Source organism: Heptranchias perlo, chromosome 29 (genome assembly GCF_035084215.1).
Source record: "Heptranchias perlo isolate sHepPer1 chromosome 29, sHepPer1.hap1, whole genome shotgun sequence".
NCBI lineage: Eukaryota > Metazoa > Chordata > Chondrichthyes > Hexanchiformes > Hexanchidae > Heptranchias > Heptranchias perlo.
In genome coordinates, this window is record NC_090353.1 from 22,109,512 (window position 1) to 22,126,898 (window position 17,387).

At 39.3% G+C, this 17,387-nt stretch overlaps 1 protein-coding gene across 1 annotated transcript in view; it reads right to left on the reverse strand.

Annotated features, from left to right (window-relative positions):
* The window catches only part of LOC137299686 (unconventional myosin-Vb-like), a 124,641-nt gene that overhangs the window by 99,242 nt on the left and 8,012 nt on the right, over nt 1-17,387 (reverse strand). Inside the window, exons 2-4 of the mRNA XM_067968624.1 lie at nt 12,092-12,202; nt 5,562-5,733; nt 836-980 (exon numbers count right to left, since the gene is read on the reverse strand). Of these exons, the coding sequence (XP_067824725.1) occupies nt 836-980; nt 5,562-5,733; nt 12,092-12,202 (428 nt within the window). The remainder of the gene's footprint in view (nt 1-835; nt 981-5,561; nt 5,734-12,091; nt 12,203-17,387) is intronic.

Below are 17,387 nucleotides of genomic sequence, written 5' to 3' on the forward strand. Positions count from 1 at the left end.
AATATCCATCTATGAAACACCTTAGAATGTTTTCTATGTTACTCGTGTTAAGTACATATCTAGGACTGAATCAAATATTTGGGGGTGGGGGGGGGGGCGGTGGGAGGAAGAAAGGAAAGAGGGAGGAAAGAGAAAGAAGAATCAGGATGAGAATAGTATTAGTCAAGAATCAAGAATGGTAACTCCAGTCACAGAGGAGTTAAGTTGATTGGTCAGCAGATCTCTTTTCTCCACCCCCACCTCCCAGAATTTTCCATTTTCCTGTATCAGGTTTCTTTTGCACCCTCTCCTCCCTTCGCCCCACCATCGGTAACCATACTTTAAGCAAGCTAGCTCCCACTTTGAAATTCACTCCCTAAACTCCTTTAAGATCCCCCTTAAAACCAACCTCTGACTAAGCTTACAGTCACACCTGCTAGCCTCAACATCCTTACACCTCTGAGGCACCTTGGGATGTTTTCTATGTCCAAAAAGGTGCTGTATAAATGCAAGTCATTGTTCATTGTTTCACTGTGATGATCTTTGTATATCAGGTTGCAACTCTTTCCAGCTTTGCAAGTAATCCAGTTGATGGCTTTTCAACCTAACAGGAGGCACATACCCAATTCTTCACTTCTACTTGTTCCCCCTTCCTGCCTTTTGTTTAGTCTTAAAGAACTTGCTTGTCTCAGTTTGGATGAATGGTCTACATCCAAATCTCTCTAGACACAGGAGACCTGCTGTGTAGCTTCAGTTGTTTTATGCTATTCAAATGGATGTCATTTTGATTTAAGAAACCATATTTCACTGCCTTTCAACCCAGCACACCATATCAGAACCTCAGCCATGTACTTACCTAGCCATCTGCTTGTATGCTTCCTCAGCAACAGCAAAGATATGGGGATCCATATCTCCTACATTCTGTCCACTATAAGCATAAATCGCATCATCTCCATAAAGAGGGAGCTGTTCATATGGATTGATGGCTACTAGAACAATACCTGCAAAAACAATTCAAGAGGTTGTTAGGCAATTTAAGAATTTGAGAGGTTATTTAAAAGATATTACATCATAACTGTAGGGTAGTGTTAATTCCCACAATGGCACTAGCTTATAAGATTTACAGGGGTACACCAACACACGATGTTCCAAGCAGGCATTGAGAGAGAGCTTAAACCATCAAGTTTCTACAGGCTATTTAAGCCTTGGCTTTGCTTGGATCCACAAACGTACCCTTCCTTAGGGGGCAGAGATCGGGTGTAAGAAGAAAGAACGGTTAACGTCACTAACATTTTGAATGCAAGGAATCTTACACCACCAGGTTATAATCCAACAGTTTTATTTGAAAATCACCTGACGAAGGAGGAAAGCTCCGAAAGCTTGTGATTTTCAAATAAAACTGTTGGACTATAACCTGGTGTTGTAAGATTCCTTACATTTGTCCACCCCAGTTCATCACCGGCATCTCCACATCATAACATTTTGAAGCAGGATTTCCCATTCCCAAGTCCAGAAATATTGAAGCCAAATTATAAGTACCTACTGCCATTCTGGTTAATAGCTAACTCAGGTCCCAGATTCAATCCTGGTCTGTGGTATTGGAATGGCTTGGTGCAACACTTACCCAAGGAGCTATCATGGAGAACTCAGCCACTGGCAGAACAAAATAAATCTGGTATCTCTTACCTTTCCTCAGGTCAGCAGTAGGCTCTGCTGGCAAAATTACAGCAATTGCCACTAAGCTTTGTATGCATAGATAACCACTTAGAAGACCCACTTGGGAATTTCATTCCCATTAGGTATGCTGCCACCACACTGTAAATATTAGCAGTGGAACAAATCTCCAAACTTTCCCCTCCCTCTTTACAAAAAGACAATATGAAAGTCCAAGCTAAAAAACCTACCAGCCTCCAATAATAGATTTTTTACAAACTGAAGAGTATGCAGTAAAGCATGAGACCAGTCAGCAGGTTTAAGAGGAAATCAGCATGCAAAAAGAACTTGCATTAATAATAGCCTACCACCACCTCAGGACATCCTGAAGTGCTTTATAGTCAGTCAATGAAGTACTTTTTGAAGTGAAGTCACTGTTGTAATATAGGAAACTATGATTACACTAACCCCATCTGAAAATCAAATTTATTTTGAAAGCAAGAGTAATTTCTCTTTCCTTCCCTCTCCCCTCCAATTACAACTGTGAACCAGATTTAATGCTTTTATCCCCATCCAAGTGTTTTTATTTGAGCAAGAAATTCACCCATGTTTGGGCAATACTCCATATGGTGTCTATTATTTTACAAAGTATTGGTAAATGCTCAATACTGACAATAGAATTCATTCAAATCCCAGGATTCTCTTCCACTTAAACAAGTGTTCAGATTTTTTTTTTAAAAAACTAGTAAATGTTAGTATTCGGATGGAATTGGATGTCCTTGTACACAAATCACAGAAAGTTAACATGCAGGTACAGCAATTAGGAAAGCAAATGGTATGTTAGCCTTTATTGCAAGGGGGTTTGAGTACAAGAGTAAGGAAGACTTGCTGCAATTGTACAGGGCTTTGGTGAGACAACACCTGGAGTACTATCTACAGTTTTGGTCTCCTTACCCAAGGAAGGATATACTTGCCATAAAGGGAGGTGCAACGAAGGTTCACTAGATTGATTCCTTGGATGAGGGGGCTGTCCTATGAGGAGAGATTGAGTAGAATGGGGTTATATTCTCTGGCGTTTAGAAGAATGAGAGGTGATCTCATTGAAATGTATAAAATTCTTAGCCGGCTTGACAGGGTAGTCACCGAGAGGTTGATTCCCCTGGCGGGAGAGAGTCTAGAACTTGGGGTCATAGTCTCAGGATAAGGGGTCGGCCACTTAGGACAGATGAGGAAAAATTTCTTCACTCAGGTTGTGAATCTTTGGAATTCTCTACCCCAGAGGGCTGTGGCTGCTCAATTGTTGAGTGTATTCAAAACTGATTTTTGGACACTAAGGGAATCAAGGGATATGGGGATAGGGTGCAAAGGTGGAGTTGTGGTAGACGATCAGCCTTGATCTTATCGAATGGCAGAGCAGGCTCAAGGGACTGTACAGCCTACTCCTATTTCTGATGTTCTTATACATGTCCTACCTTGAACCTAAAAAAATTCAAATATGCATTCTATTATTTATTGGATTCTTTCTTATCAAGATCAGTGTGCTGACTATTCCAACTGTAAACTGCAGAAACTATACATTTAAGGTTTTTTTTAATGCTGAAGGCATTTGTGAATTTATAGCTTCCCTGTAGGACAAAGGATAGTTTGATGTGCTAATATCACTGTCCAACAACATTCTTTGATGGCTAGAGAAGTGATGATGTCTCACAACCAAAGGGTTTAAGGATAAATCAATAGGTCTAGAAAATGTAATCATCCTATGTGATGGGCATCTATGTATGTTTGATTGGCAGCTTGACTGGTTCATCTCAAAATTCCTCTAGTTGAGAAGGCAGCATTACTTGCAAATTTATTTTATAAACTCAAACTTCCATCAAAACACTAGTGCACAGTCAGATCAAAACCATCTCACACTAGACCGTACATCCCCAGGAGTGAACATATTAATACACTAAAAGGGGCCATTGGCTTTATCATAGAATCTTACAGCAGAGGAGACCGCCATTCAGCCCATCGTGCCTGTGCCGGCTCTTTGAAAGAACTATCCAATTAGTACCACTCCCTGCTCAGGAGCAAGGATGTCTTACTGCATTTATACAGGGCCATGGTGAGACCACAACTGGGGTATTGAGCGCAGTTTTGGTCTCCTTACCGAGGAAAGAGTATACTTGCCATAGAGGGAATGCAGCGAAGGTTCACCAGACTGATTCCTGGGACGGCAGGACTGTCCTTTGAGGAGAGATTGGGTCGACTCGGCCTGTATTCACTCGAATTTAGAAGAATGAGAGGGGATCTCATTGAAACATATAAAATTGACAGGGTTAGACAGACTGGATGCAGGGAAGATGTTTCTCCTGGCTGGGGGGAGGGGGGGGCGTGTCTAGAACAAGGGGGTCACAGTCTCAGGATACGGGGTAGGACATTTAGGACTGAGATGAGGAGAAATTTCTTCACTCAGAGGGTGGTGAACCTGTGGAATTCTCTACCACAGAAGGCTGCGGAGGCCAAGTCACTGAATATATTTAAGAAGGAGCTGGATAGATTTCTAGGCATAAAAGGCATCAAGGGGTATGGGGAGAGAGCGGGAATATGGTATTGAGACATTAAGCTGATGAGTCAGCCCAGATTACATGTCAGGTCTTTGAGTGGGACTTCTACAGTCTTCTGACTTGAAGCTGAATGTGCTACCATTGGGCCAAATATTTATATCCGGGTCCTCTTCCAAGAAGGAGGGAATTAGCCATTGTATAGTCATGATGAAAGCAGCTGAAGCAAGTAGTTCTAATGATCCACATGATGGAACCCTATCCAAATTGCTCCTACAAATGCTACAAAGTTTAGCAGTCAACTTGATAAAAGTTTTAGATGATTTTTGATGTGGAGTTGCCCCAAGAACATAGTATGCCTGATCAACTTTCCAAAGTAATTTTAAAAACCCTTAAAATGGGCAAATGTACAAACACCCTTCAGCTAGTTCTGCCGACTCAAATGACTTTTCTTAAAATGCATATCAAAACTAACTGGCTGTCTTCAAGTTATCATATTGTAGCAGAAGGAAAAAGACCACAAATACACTAAACCTAAATTGAAAACAGTCACATGGGTGAAGTATCCAGAGGGCTGCCCGCAGACAGAACAGTACCCAGCATAAGTCACCACCCTATGGAAGGGGAGAGAAAAAAAGTCAGAGGTGAATAAGTGTTTAAGGATAGCGGAAACCTCAAACAAATGCCAAACAAGTAACTATTGTACACTTTGAATTGTTATTTTATGGAGTGGAATATCAAGAATAGTAAACATGGACTCAGCTAAAGCATCAGGAGAAATGGACAAATTCCAGATGGAACAGGAAGTAGGCATATGGCTGAATGCAGAAAGGTGATGATAATGGCACAGGTCTTCAGCATTAATGGGATGAATTAAATGAGGACCATTCGCTTTCTATACAAAAGTTCAACGATAAAAAAACAGAAGTGGGTGCGTTAACATTGACTGGTTTTATGTAAATCCAAATATTGACAATTTATACAGACTAAAAAGGGATTTTATAATGTGAAGCTCCCCCTTAAATGGTCTCTGAACAGATTTTATCTGCAACTGTGGAAAAATGTCAATAACTCCAAACTAAATGATAGCATGTAGTATTGCACCAATTCCAGCCCTTAGCTCTATTAGGTGACATTTAGAGACTTTCTGCCGGGGGGTGGGGTAGCAAAAAGGTCACCCAGGCTTTGTGCATATCCAAGTCACTAGCTCAAGAGCAGAACTAGCAGAGACTTGGGCGGTCTCATGCCTCAACATAGGGGAATGGTATGCAACAAATTTCAGAAGTAAATGGGCATCTTTCAATTATTGCTCAGCTAAACAGGAATTCTATACAGTTGATAACAAATGCTGCAGAAGTAAACTTAGTACCTTCATGTACTTACCACAATATGTATAGATACTGTTAGACTCTAAAAACCTCACTTTCAAGTTGTGAAGCACCGCAGGTTCATGCAGGTAACTGAGTGCAGTCAAGTCATTCTCACCCATCAAAATATCAGGGTTCCGCAGAAATGGCAATTCTTGAGTTTTATGGTTAATGTGATACTCGATATTCTACAGCAACAAAAAAAATGAATTATCCAATGTGAATTTATATTAACATATACTTTTTAAAGGAAACTCTAAATTTCCCTGACAGAAGTAGGGAAGCTGACCAATACCTCGGAAAAGTTCTCTTAGTTCCTTTAACTTGATCTTTATTTTGGGATGATTGGAGGGATGTTAGTGAGCAATGAACAGATCAGACAATACCATACATACCAACTGTCAGCATGGAGCGCTGACAGCACAGCAGCATTTACCAAATCAATATAACCAGGTCCCCTTCCCTTCCACCCACTCGAGTCTGAGGCCTTAAGCACCAGACAACCCTGCTCCAGTCAGCACATTTCCAATGCTAAGAGCCCCGACTACCACCCATGTATACTATGGTGGGATTTCTTGTTGGAGCAGAACAGATTCTAGTATATTGTACTTAATCAGCCAGTAACACAGGAAATGTGTACAGGAGTAGCTGGCCTGCCCAGTGTAAGTGCCACTGGACATGCATGGGGGGGGGGGGGGGGGGGGGAAGAGAAATAGTAGGTAAGAAGGGGCAGAATGCATGGCAAAGGAAAAGGGACAGCAGAATGGATGGCTAGCAATGGGGACAGGCAATGGCTAGGAATACAGGGTAAGATAAATAGATCACAATATAGAGGGAAGGAGGGGGAAATTGATGGCAATAAAAGGAAGTTAAATGCCAGATAATAGACAGAAGTGGTGGAGGTTGGGGGGGGAAAAAAGAGAAAGGAGAGAAGCTGGGAGCAGCACCCCAGTATTAGCCAAATGAGAATGCAGTGCCAGCATAAACTCTAGATTGGAAAAAAAAATTCCATCTTGGAACAGTTAAGGAAGGGAGTAGGGCAGGCGTGCAAGAGTTACCTGCTTAACAAGGAGGTAGAGAAGTGGAGTGCCAGTAGTCTGAACTGAGTCAGGGGTAAGAGCGCCTTTGTGAAATGAGATTTAGATACGAGAGAGGAGTAATTAATTTAAGCTTTTGGGTAAGTGGTGGTCTGTTGAAAATTAGAATGTCACTATTTCTCTTACAAAAAAAATTAATTGTGGAATAAAAAGTGCTCAACATGGATAAGATTGAATTATTTTAAATATAAAAATTCAAAATCTTCTTGGGGACCATTCTCCTAGAACCCCTGTGAAATTCAACACCAATTTTCAACATTTGGATTTCCCATTCAGACTTCTTTGGAGGGTGAAAAACATGAGAAGAAATGTGTCTGCCTAACCTTATGGTACAAAGCCCAAGTAACTACTTGTTTTCACGTCAGACCCATTTACATGGTCAGCTGGTCAACTTTTTACTTTTCTAGATTGGCAGGTACTCATGATCTAGTCATATACACGAGTCCATATCCTGCCACCCTGTGGCAAATGTACATAAACACACTGCACCATCAAGTCATCTAATTTAACCATTTGGAATTTTTAAACAATTCTACAAATATTATGAAACAATTAAAAGACTGGGTAATATAAAAGGGTTACTACATTGATTGTCTCATCTCTGGAAGCTGGCTTCTGATCCATCCTGGTCTGTGCCAAAAGGTTATGATAAACGTTTATAAAACACTGGTTCGGCAACAACTGGAATGTTGTGTCCAGTTCCGGGCACTGCACTTTAGGAAGGATGTGAAGGCCTTAGAAAGGGTGAAGAAGAGATTTACTAGAATGATTCCAGGGATGAGGGACCACAGTTACGTGGATAGACTGGAGAAGCTGGGGTGGATCTCCTTAGAGCAGAGAAGGTTGACAGGAGATTTGATAGAGGTGTACAAAATCATAAAGGGTCTAGACAGAAGAGTGAGAAACTTTTCCTATTGGTGGAAAGGTCAAAAACCAGAAGACATAGGTTTAGGTGATTGGCAAAAGAACCAAAGGCGACATGAGGAAAAATTTATTCATTTAAAATATAAAAACGAGTGGTTGTGATCTGGAATGCAGTGCTTGAGGGGGCGGTAGAGGCAGATTTAATCATGGCTTTCAAAAAAGGGAATAGGACAAGTACTTGAAGGGAAAAAAATAGTTGGACTACTGGGACCAGCTGGATTGCTTTTGCAGAGAACCGGCACAGACTTGATGGGCCAAATGGTTACACCACAGAAGGAGGCCATTCTATGAAAAGAGGAAATACAAGGGAAGTGAACAGTCAAAGCAGGATAAATCCTGCAATATTTGTAACATGCTATGACAGTTGGATTTTTGCCCCTAGTAGGTTTTAGTAGTAGACTGCATTACTAAAAATTAAAAATCCACCTGCTTTACAATAGGTTTGCTTGTTAAATTTTACATTTAAAAAGACAGAAAAATATACTAAAGCCCTGGGATTGTTGCATGCAGCCACACAACAGCTGATAAAAGTACAGTGCTGCCAGTGTCCTACAGTTGATACTCCAGCTGATCCTGACAGTCAAGCATAAGTTTGTATTATCTTAAAAAGGTACAGTTTAATAGCTGCTACAGTTCTGCCAGTGTCTTGCTGTTGGAGCCCAAATGTAATCTAGAATCAGTGTTTTTGTATGTTTTATGAACAACCACCAATTCTTGTACCAACAGAAAGCTAGCACAAAGGGGAATTTTGAAAAAAGTCTGCTCAATATAAACTGTAAATTCAAAGATAGCAGAATCTTGCACATTAATACTGTACTTCAATTATAGTGGCTATACACAATACAGTACTGTATTCCAACTGATCAAGTTTTTATCAGAAACAAGTTTGTCAGCACTGAGAGAAAGAACTTGCATTTATATGGTGCCTGTCACAAATTCAGGGTATCCCAAAGCTCTTTCCAGCCAATTCAGTACTTTCTGAAACAGTCATTGTTGTAATGTAGGAAACAGTAGCCAATTTGTGCACAGCAAGGTCCCACAAACTGCAATGTGATAATGTTTTAGTTATATTGGTTGAGGGATAAATATTGGCCAGAACACCAGGAAGAACTCCCCTGCTCTTCTTTGAATAGTGCCATGGAAACTTATACATCCACCCAAGAGGGCAAATGGTGACACAACTTAATGTCTCTGAAAAACAGCACCTCCAACAATGCAGCACTCCCTCAGTACTGCATTGGGAATTTACACCCACTTTCTAGCTGTGCAGGAGCACATTTCAACAGTGCTCCCATTTAGCACATTTTCTCACTCTTCTCCCTACCCCCAGCCTCCCTGGCCCCCAATTTTACCCATAACTAATCCATGATTTTTGGGTAAACTTCCCCATTATATAAAATCAGTTTGGGCAGACAAAATCCAGTTCCTATTGTGCACAGCATTTAAAAAGTTCTAAAAAGCAATTTAATGACAGCAGACAACTACAACCTCAATTAGTTATTGCAATTGTTTTCATAAAGCTTAATTATACAAATCCTCAATGTATGTATGCCTCAATTAAAACTGGTTATCGCTTCGAGCAGTTCTTCTGAAAGAGAAATGGCATGAAGGAAAATCAAATTTGAATTGAACAAGCCAATTGATTTCACAGGTGCAAGTGAGTTATGCTCAATTCAAGTATAGAGCTGTGGAATAGAAACATTTGCATTTTTAAAAAGCATTGTAGAGCCAAATAGATCAACCTAAATCTCTGCAGAGCATTTCCACTGTACAAGCATAACATTTCCCATTCCAGACGTTGACATACAAATTGCCCAATTAGTATCAAAGTAAAATGGTCATTTGTGCTATAGAATGATCAGTCAAAATTTGGTGGCATCTGCTTCAAAGCCAAGACAACATTTTAAAAAAAACGTTCATGCCATCAGTCTGACCCCAAAGTCAGCCACTTTTCAAAAAATGAAAAAGGACAGTGTTCTAATTTGCAAAATCAATTTTTGCAACCAAATATTCTATTATTGAAAGTCAAGTCAACTCTGAACAATCATGCAGTGGGATCTTCCTATTCAAGAAGCTGAACATGGCCAAATAAAGTTTTGCATGTCACCATGTCATTTGCAGAGTAATTTTCCAATCATACTGAGGAAATTACCCTGCAAATGAAATATCAATATATATATATTTCATCACAATCTGGTGTTTACCAATGAATTAGGTCAATATATAACACTATACATACAATTTGAACTTTTTTTGTTGCTTAGAATTATGAAAAATGTTCCCACAGAACAAGAGGTACTTTTAATAGCAACATCAATATCTGCAAATGCATACATTTGGAACAAAAGTTCTGCATTGAAAGTTCCCTCATTGCTTGAGCATGTACAGCAACGCATCTAAGAAACCCCCACTAGAGGGCAGTGTGTAGTGCTATGTATTTTTCAATGTAGCATAAAAATGAGTATAATGATTCAAAATAATGTATCTTTTAACCTAAAAGGTCATAATTTATCTTTTCACCAATACAACACATTAAAAGTTAAACAGAGGTTAAATTTGTGACCTTCCTAAGTCTTTTGTGGATCCAGCAGCAGTATATATTAAAAATCTTGCATATGGGATGCATTTCCAGTCCATAAATCTTACTTCAGCTGTGATGCCTTTATAACGGAAACTATGTAAACATTTATAATGGGATAATTTTAAAATAGGCCAACATTTCATTGTAACATTCTGCTGACACATTGATCAACCAAACTAAAAATAAGTGCCTTCCCCCAATCCAGTAACTGAAATTTCAATAGCTTCAAAATAAAGCATTAAACAAAACGAAAAACTACATTTTCACCATATGATTAGATGTTTGCATTAAACTGAATTTTGTCTTTTAATACCTTCATTTAAGTTTTTATATCAAAGCCTCTGCCAGCCTCAAAAGTCTAGTTATTGACTGGATTTTTTTAAAACTTCAACTGTTACAGAACCTGCAACCACATCTGTGCATTAATCATGTGCAGATTAAAGACATTTCCAGCATGTAATCAGTGCGTGTGTTGAAAAGGTAGAAAGGTCTCATCTTGAGCATTAAGTTTTTCCTCCCATCACTAAGCCCCCTCCAAAAAGTTTTACACAACTGAATTTTGTAAGATTTACTTCATGCAAATGACAACATTTAAAAACTGTTTTCTATTATGTACTGTTCACAAACACCTGTGATTAGCAGCACCTGCAATTGTGGGTGCTTTGTTTTCTAACAAAGATTGTTAGTCAAGAATGGATTCCTTTACCCCCTTGCCTCTTGGCATTGAAAATGGAGTTATGAAAACTCTCCTGAACCATTTGATGATCAAGGAAATATTCCAATATAAAAAATTTTTAATTAACACATTGCCCCAAAATATTCAACAGTAAGTCAGCAAACTTGACAATCATGCTCTAATGAATAAATATTCCGCTTCTGATGCGGACATATTAGCAAAACGTGCAACCCCAACCCATGAATTTCTACCCAAGAACACAGAAAACAGGAACTGCTGGGCAAAATCTAAGGGGGCTGTCAACAGGTCAGGAGGAGACTGAAGGGTGGTGACACAGTAAGTGTTGGAGCCTGATGGTTCAAAAGGTGCAGAGTAGTTTGGGTCTCATTTTCCCGCCGCCCCCCACCCGCCGCCCCAAGCCTGCTGGTCCTTCTTTCCCCTACCCCTCAAAAGCCTCCAGCTCACCATGGGCAATCATCAAGTTTTTTTTTAAAAAGGTGCATTAACAATGACTTTAATTGGATTTTTTTGGTAAAAATAGAATACAAGCAAAAAAAATGAGAATTTAAGGATAGAAGCAAATAATTGGCCTTAAACCAGGGGAGGACAGTGAGATCAGTCCTAAGCAAAAAATAAACAAAAATCAGATAGCAGAAGGAACTCCATGAAAAAAAGTGATGAGACAGACTTTGAAACACAGCTGAGGAAGTTGCAAAAAAGACAATCTTCTTTGGATTAAAGAAATAATGAACAAGCTTGCATTTATAGCACCTTTCACGACCTCAGGATGTATCAAAGCGCTTTGCAGCCGAAGTATTTTTGAAGTATAGTCACTGCTGTAATGTAGGGAAACATGCAGCAAGATCCCAGAAACAGAAAGATAATAACCAGACAATATGATTGTGATTTTGGTTGATCATTTTTTAATGAATTTCATGGCTCAAAATCACTGCACAGTGCACTAGAGCAATTGAAGCAACTTTTTTTTTGAAAGACGTATTTAGTGTACAAATATAAACCGATTACTCGATCTTTAACCATTGTAGCCAGAAGAATTGCCATTATAAATGCACACCTGAAAGGTTATGCTTTTGTTGTTCCAAGGATAGTATTTCAATGAATTCATTAAAAAAACATCTGAGCAAGCTACACCATCTCTCCCATGTATTCAATATCATCGATAGAAAACATGAAATACAGAAATCTGCTGCAGCAACATTCTCGAACCCTGAAGGAGTTGAGGGATATTATGCACTGCTTAAACTTACAATTCCATCTTCCAGTTTAAGGTAAAGGATGTGGTCCTCTTCCTTGTAATCTTTTATTAATTCAGCTGATTTCCACACCTCCTCGGGGTCAGGAATCCATACTTTGGTTGACTATCACAAACAAAAAAGTAGACAATGTCAGAGTATGCTTGTGGGGAAAAAAGTTTGACAGTAAGATCGTATACAATTTAAATATATACTTCTGGAGGCAAAACTAAGTGAATTACTTGATTAACATTACTTCAATCACACTTTCTCCCCACCCCCATCTCTCTATTGAACATACAAAACATAGAAGCTGACCAACTGTCTCAAAAATCAATGTGTCAGCCTGGACTCAGTGGTAGCACACACAACTCAGTCAGAAGGTTGTTGATGTAAGCCCCAAATCGAGAAACTTGAGCACATAATCTAGGCTGGCATCAGTGCAGTACTCGTGTGTACCCACACACACCACTAATTTCAGTTTCTTTTTTAAAAAAGGAAGGTGGCACCTCAGACTTACTTGGCCTAATGGAATTCAGTAGAACAATTATCACAAATGCCCATCCTTGAGTTGGCTTTCCCACTCATGTCAATTTTAGCTTCTAGGTTTTTGCAAATTCCAGCTAAAAACTTTTACCTTCTCCCCTCTCCTTACACACCCCACCCTCAATTAATTGAATCAATGCCTCATACTTTAATATTCCCACTGGGGTTTTTTTTTGGCCATGCATTCATTTAGTTTCATTTTGCTCCATTAAATCTGTTACCCATTATTTTCACAGCAGAGGTTTAACATTTACACAAAATGACCTTGTTGCTGAAGATTTAAAAGAAAAACAGAATCATCAAAACTAGCTGTTTTTCTCAAGTAGCTGAGAGACTTTCAGTTCTAGAGATGATAGTCATTAACTACTTATATAGTGCAACCAGAATGACACTTGCAGAGTTTACTGGTCACAAATCTACTCAGTGTATTATGTGGGCTTTCAAACTAGGGCCCAAATGTTCACCCATGGTTTGCAAGGCCATCAGAACTATGCCCATTTGAGCCAAGTGTTCTTTTGTATCTGTTGACTTACTAGCCTATGCCTTCTGTAGCCAATACAAAATATTTTCTGCAATTATAGCATCATTTCCTTTGGAGAGATGCCATTCTTTCAAAAGCTACATTTGGCAATTCCCAAGAGCATGCCAGTATTTACAGGGAGTCCCCAAAAAGAAAAGTGCATCAGGAGTCCAGTGATAAGCAAAATATTATGCCCACATGTATTTGAAGACACTGCTGTAAGAATAAAAATATTTGCACCTATGTAGCACTCTCAAAACTATCACACAAGACAAATTACATTCAAGGGCAATGATTATGGCAGCCATTTTTCACACACAGAGATCCAACAACAGCAATGAGATAACAGACCAGTTATTTTTTTTGATGTGGAGAAGCCAGTGATGGACTGGGGTGGACAAAAGTAAGGAGTCTTATCAACACCAGGTTATAGTCAAACAGCTTTATTTGGAATCACAAGCTTTCGGAGCTTTCCTCCTTCATCAGGTGAGTCGAAGGAGGAAAGCTCCGAAAGCTTGTGATTCCAAATAAAGCTGTTGGACTATAACCTGGTGTTGTAAGACTCCTTACATTTTTTTTGATGGTATTGATTAGGGAAGGAATAGTAGCCCAGACATCAGAAAAACTCCCTGCTCTTTGAAAAATGCTACAGGATGTTTAATGTCCATTTAAACAGGTGGACAGGCCTTACTTTAATGTCTCATCCAAATGATGGCACCTCCAACAATGCAGCACTGGCGTGTCAGTTTAGATTATATACTCCAGGCCTGAATTGGAGTTTGACTTTACAATCTTGAGACTTAACTACAATACTTAGCATCACATTTTAAAATATTCATTACTTTGAAAAATACTGCACCATGGTTGCAGTCATGTCAATTTGACAACAACCACAAAAGAACCTAGGCTGCGTTACCATATCAGAATCCCAATTAGAGCAGCACTAGTTAACATAGAAGAGGCTAAAGAGCAATGCTATTTTTGTATTTATTTAGTATTAAACCTCTTGTAATTTCTTTATAAACCGTGCTAAATATGTGACCTCTCTTTTCCTACTAGAGTGTTTTTTCAAATTCAACTGAAATTCTGTTGATCTGAAGTCATCGACGCAAAATAGTAGGATGGCAAGGGTGGCACACATTGCACCGAGTTATTGTCCTCTTGCTGTTGCGGTGAGAAGTGAGTAGAAAGGAACTACCCAAGTGGAGGGCTAGGCACTTTCTTTGGGGAAAAAGATAACTGTTCAGAATTGAGGTTTGCAAACCTCATTCCGAGATGGAGTGCAAGTTCCAGCATATCCTTTTGACTGGTACATGGCACGGAGAGAAAGACAGGACGATCAGGTTTATTCAAAGCATGGACTAGCACACCACTATTTAAAAATGTTAGCTAATTTTACAGCTATACAAGGCTATGAAAATCACAATGTAAAAATGCTTTCCCCACCTTGTTAAAGATTCATTCTTTCTTAGATGTGAACTTTAAACAAAATTATCCAAATTCTTGCAAGTCACAACAGATTAATTTTAAAATGGGGAATTTTGGCAGAGAGAATAAGGTTTAGACAGCATAGAAAAGTAAATTGGTGAACTGCAAAGAAATATTCTGCAAGTGTTGCTACATCAAGTGAACAATTTCATGAGGTGCACTGAATGGCTATTGTTAATTCTCACTACTTATATTGGTGGCAGTGAACCACATTGTAGTTTATTAACCTGTAGAACATAACTTGTCCACATTAACTTGTAAATATCACATCTGTCATAGTATTGTATTTTGCACTCAACAGGTGGAGATGCAGGTATTAGTTGTCTAGAATTTCAAACAGGTACAGCAGCTGTCCAAATGGTGCATCAGTGGAATCAGTAACCATGGACCAGAATTTGCTGTCAAAACAACAGTCAGGTTAATGGCACTTGCTGTTATTTATGCATAAGTGGTACGGCAACTTCAGGCGAGGAACAGATGCGTGGTTAAATGCAAATATCCAAAAGTTGGTGTCCGAGTTGCACAGCTCTGCTGAAAACCGCATTTCGCTGTCTGCCTCACCACTGACAGGCATTAAATGCAGTGAAATTGCTGCATTCGCGCAGCAGATACAAACTAAAAACTCAGATACAGTTAGGGCTAGTAATTAATACACACTTAGTGATAATTGTTAATTACTGCCAACCTACCTTTCTGGCACTGAAAATTAACTATTACAAGTGTGGAGTCTCATTCCTTCAGGTTTTGAATTGTCAGGGAAATTTTTAAAAGGTCAATTTTAAATTTAATTTTTCTTCTTACTTTCCCTTTCTGTCTCTTAATCCAATCATTCTTTCCCTGACTATTTCTCTTTCTGTACCTGATTTGGCATTGAATTCACCATCGTGTTTATTTTCCAAATCGGAATGGTTAAGGAGATACCTTGTTGGTTGCCCTGTTCACTCAGGTCCCAGATGCCTCGTTTCCCTCACTGTGCCCTTATCAGCTCGCACACTCAGCTACATTGTGGGCAAATATTTTTTGAGCTGAAGGGTGCAGGGGCAGGTCTTACTAACGGCAGATACCGTTAGATGCCCTGCTACAGCAAAATCTGGCCCCATGTGGTCAAGCTATTATGTTTGCATATCATTAACACTTACCACCTTAATACTTGAACAATTTAAAAGCAAAGGCAAGATATATTTCCACATCATATACTCAGAGCAGTAAAATAAAGTGATTATAATGAACCATAAAGTAAAACTTCCATTTACTGCTTGTTCAGTGTAACTTTTTAAACAGATATGCCAATACACCCTGCAAGTATAATTATATCTCTTACAGCATTTTTAAGTCACGATTAACACTATTGGTGGGGGAACATTTGCACCCAAAATTGAGAGATTACAGGAGATCTCTGAAATGGCGCAGCAAATGTTTTGTTAAAAAATTTAATTTTCCAAGAAAGAGTGTTTTGCTTAAATACTGCAGATAGACAAATACAAAAATAAACCTCTACATGCAGCAGAGTAACAGGTCTTTATCTTTACTGCCCATTTGTTGAGTGAGCGTGTTCGTACAGCAAATGCCAATATATAAAACATACAAAAAAAAAATCATTTTAAAAAATTCGTTCATGGAATGTGGGCGTTGCTGGCAAGGCCAGCATTTATTAACCATCCCTAATTGCCCTCGAGAAGGTGATGATGAGCCACCTTCTTGAACCGCTACAGTCCGTGTGGTGAAAGTTCTCCCACAGTGCTGTTAGGAAGGGAGTTCCATAATTTTGACCCAGCGCCGATGAAGGAACGGCGATATATTTCCAAGTCGGGATGGTGTGTGACTTGGAGGGGAACGTGCAGGTGGTGTTGTTCCCATGTGCCTGCTGCCCTTGTCCTTGTCCTTGTCCTTTTAGATGGTAGAGGTCGTGGCCCAGAATTTGCTGGAGCGGGGCATCTCATGGTGTGCCCCATTAGTTAGGCTTTTACCCTCACCCTTCAGCTCGAAAATGTTTGCGTTGCATAGTCAACGGGGCATCTGGGACCTTGGTGAACGATGGGACAAACAAACAATCTACCTCCTTAACCAATGAGGTTTAAGGATAGAGAAAGAAACAAGAATGACAGAAGGAAATAGGGTGAATTAGAGTCAAATTAGGTTCAAAAAGAAATGAGGGAAAGAAAGATTGAGAAAATAAGGAAGAAAAAAAATGTAAAATTTTAAAAATCTCTAACTATTCACTACCTGTAGGCATGAGATTCCACAGTTTAAACTGTTCCCTTTCTGGGCAGGAGAGGATGCTTACCATTGCAGGAAAATAAATCTAGTCATTAAAAGGGTCCTAACGCTGTTAAGTACCAGCCCTAACTTTCTGCAGTGAGTTTAATTCGTGTTTACTGCGCAAATGCAGTAATTGCTTGAAACCCATGGTGAGGTTGTCAGCGAGCAGCCATTTCTGTGAAACTAACAAAGGTGCTGCGCAAACCGTCCAGCAATTTGTGATGATTCTTAACTCATGGGGAAATCACTTCCTCACCACAAATTGCTGGGTTATTTACACACTAATAATGGTGTGGGCATTAAAACACACCATTATTTTCCCAGAAAATTCTGGGCCATTAACTTGCATCTTTCCTCAAATATCTCTACAACAGTACTTTGTTACCAAAATATACCACCTAAATATAACTTTTTTTAAAAAAAAGACAGGACCTCCCTCCAAACTTGAACAATGATATGTTTTCAGTAGAATTTTTTTAATTAAGGCAGCTGATGTGA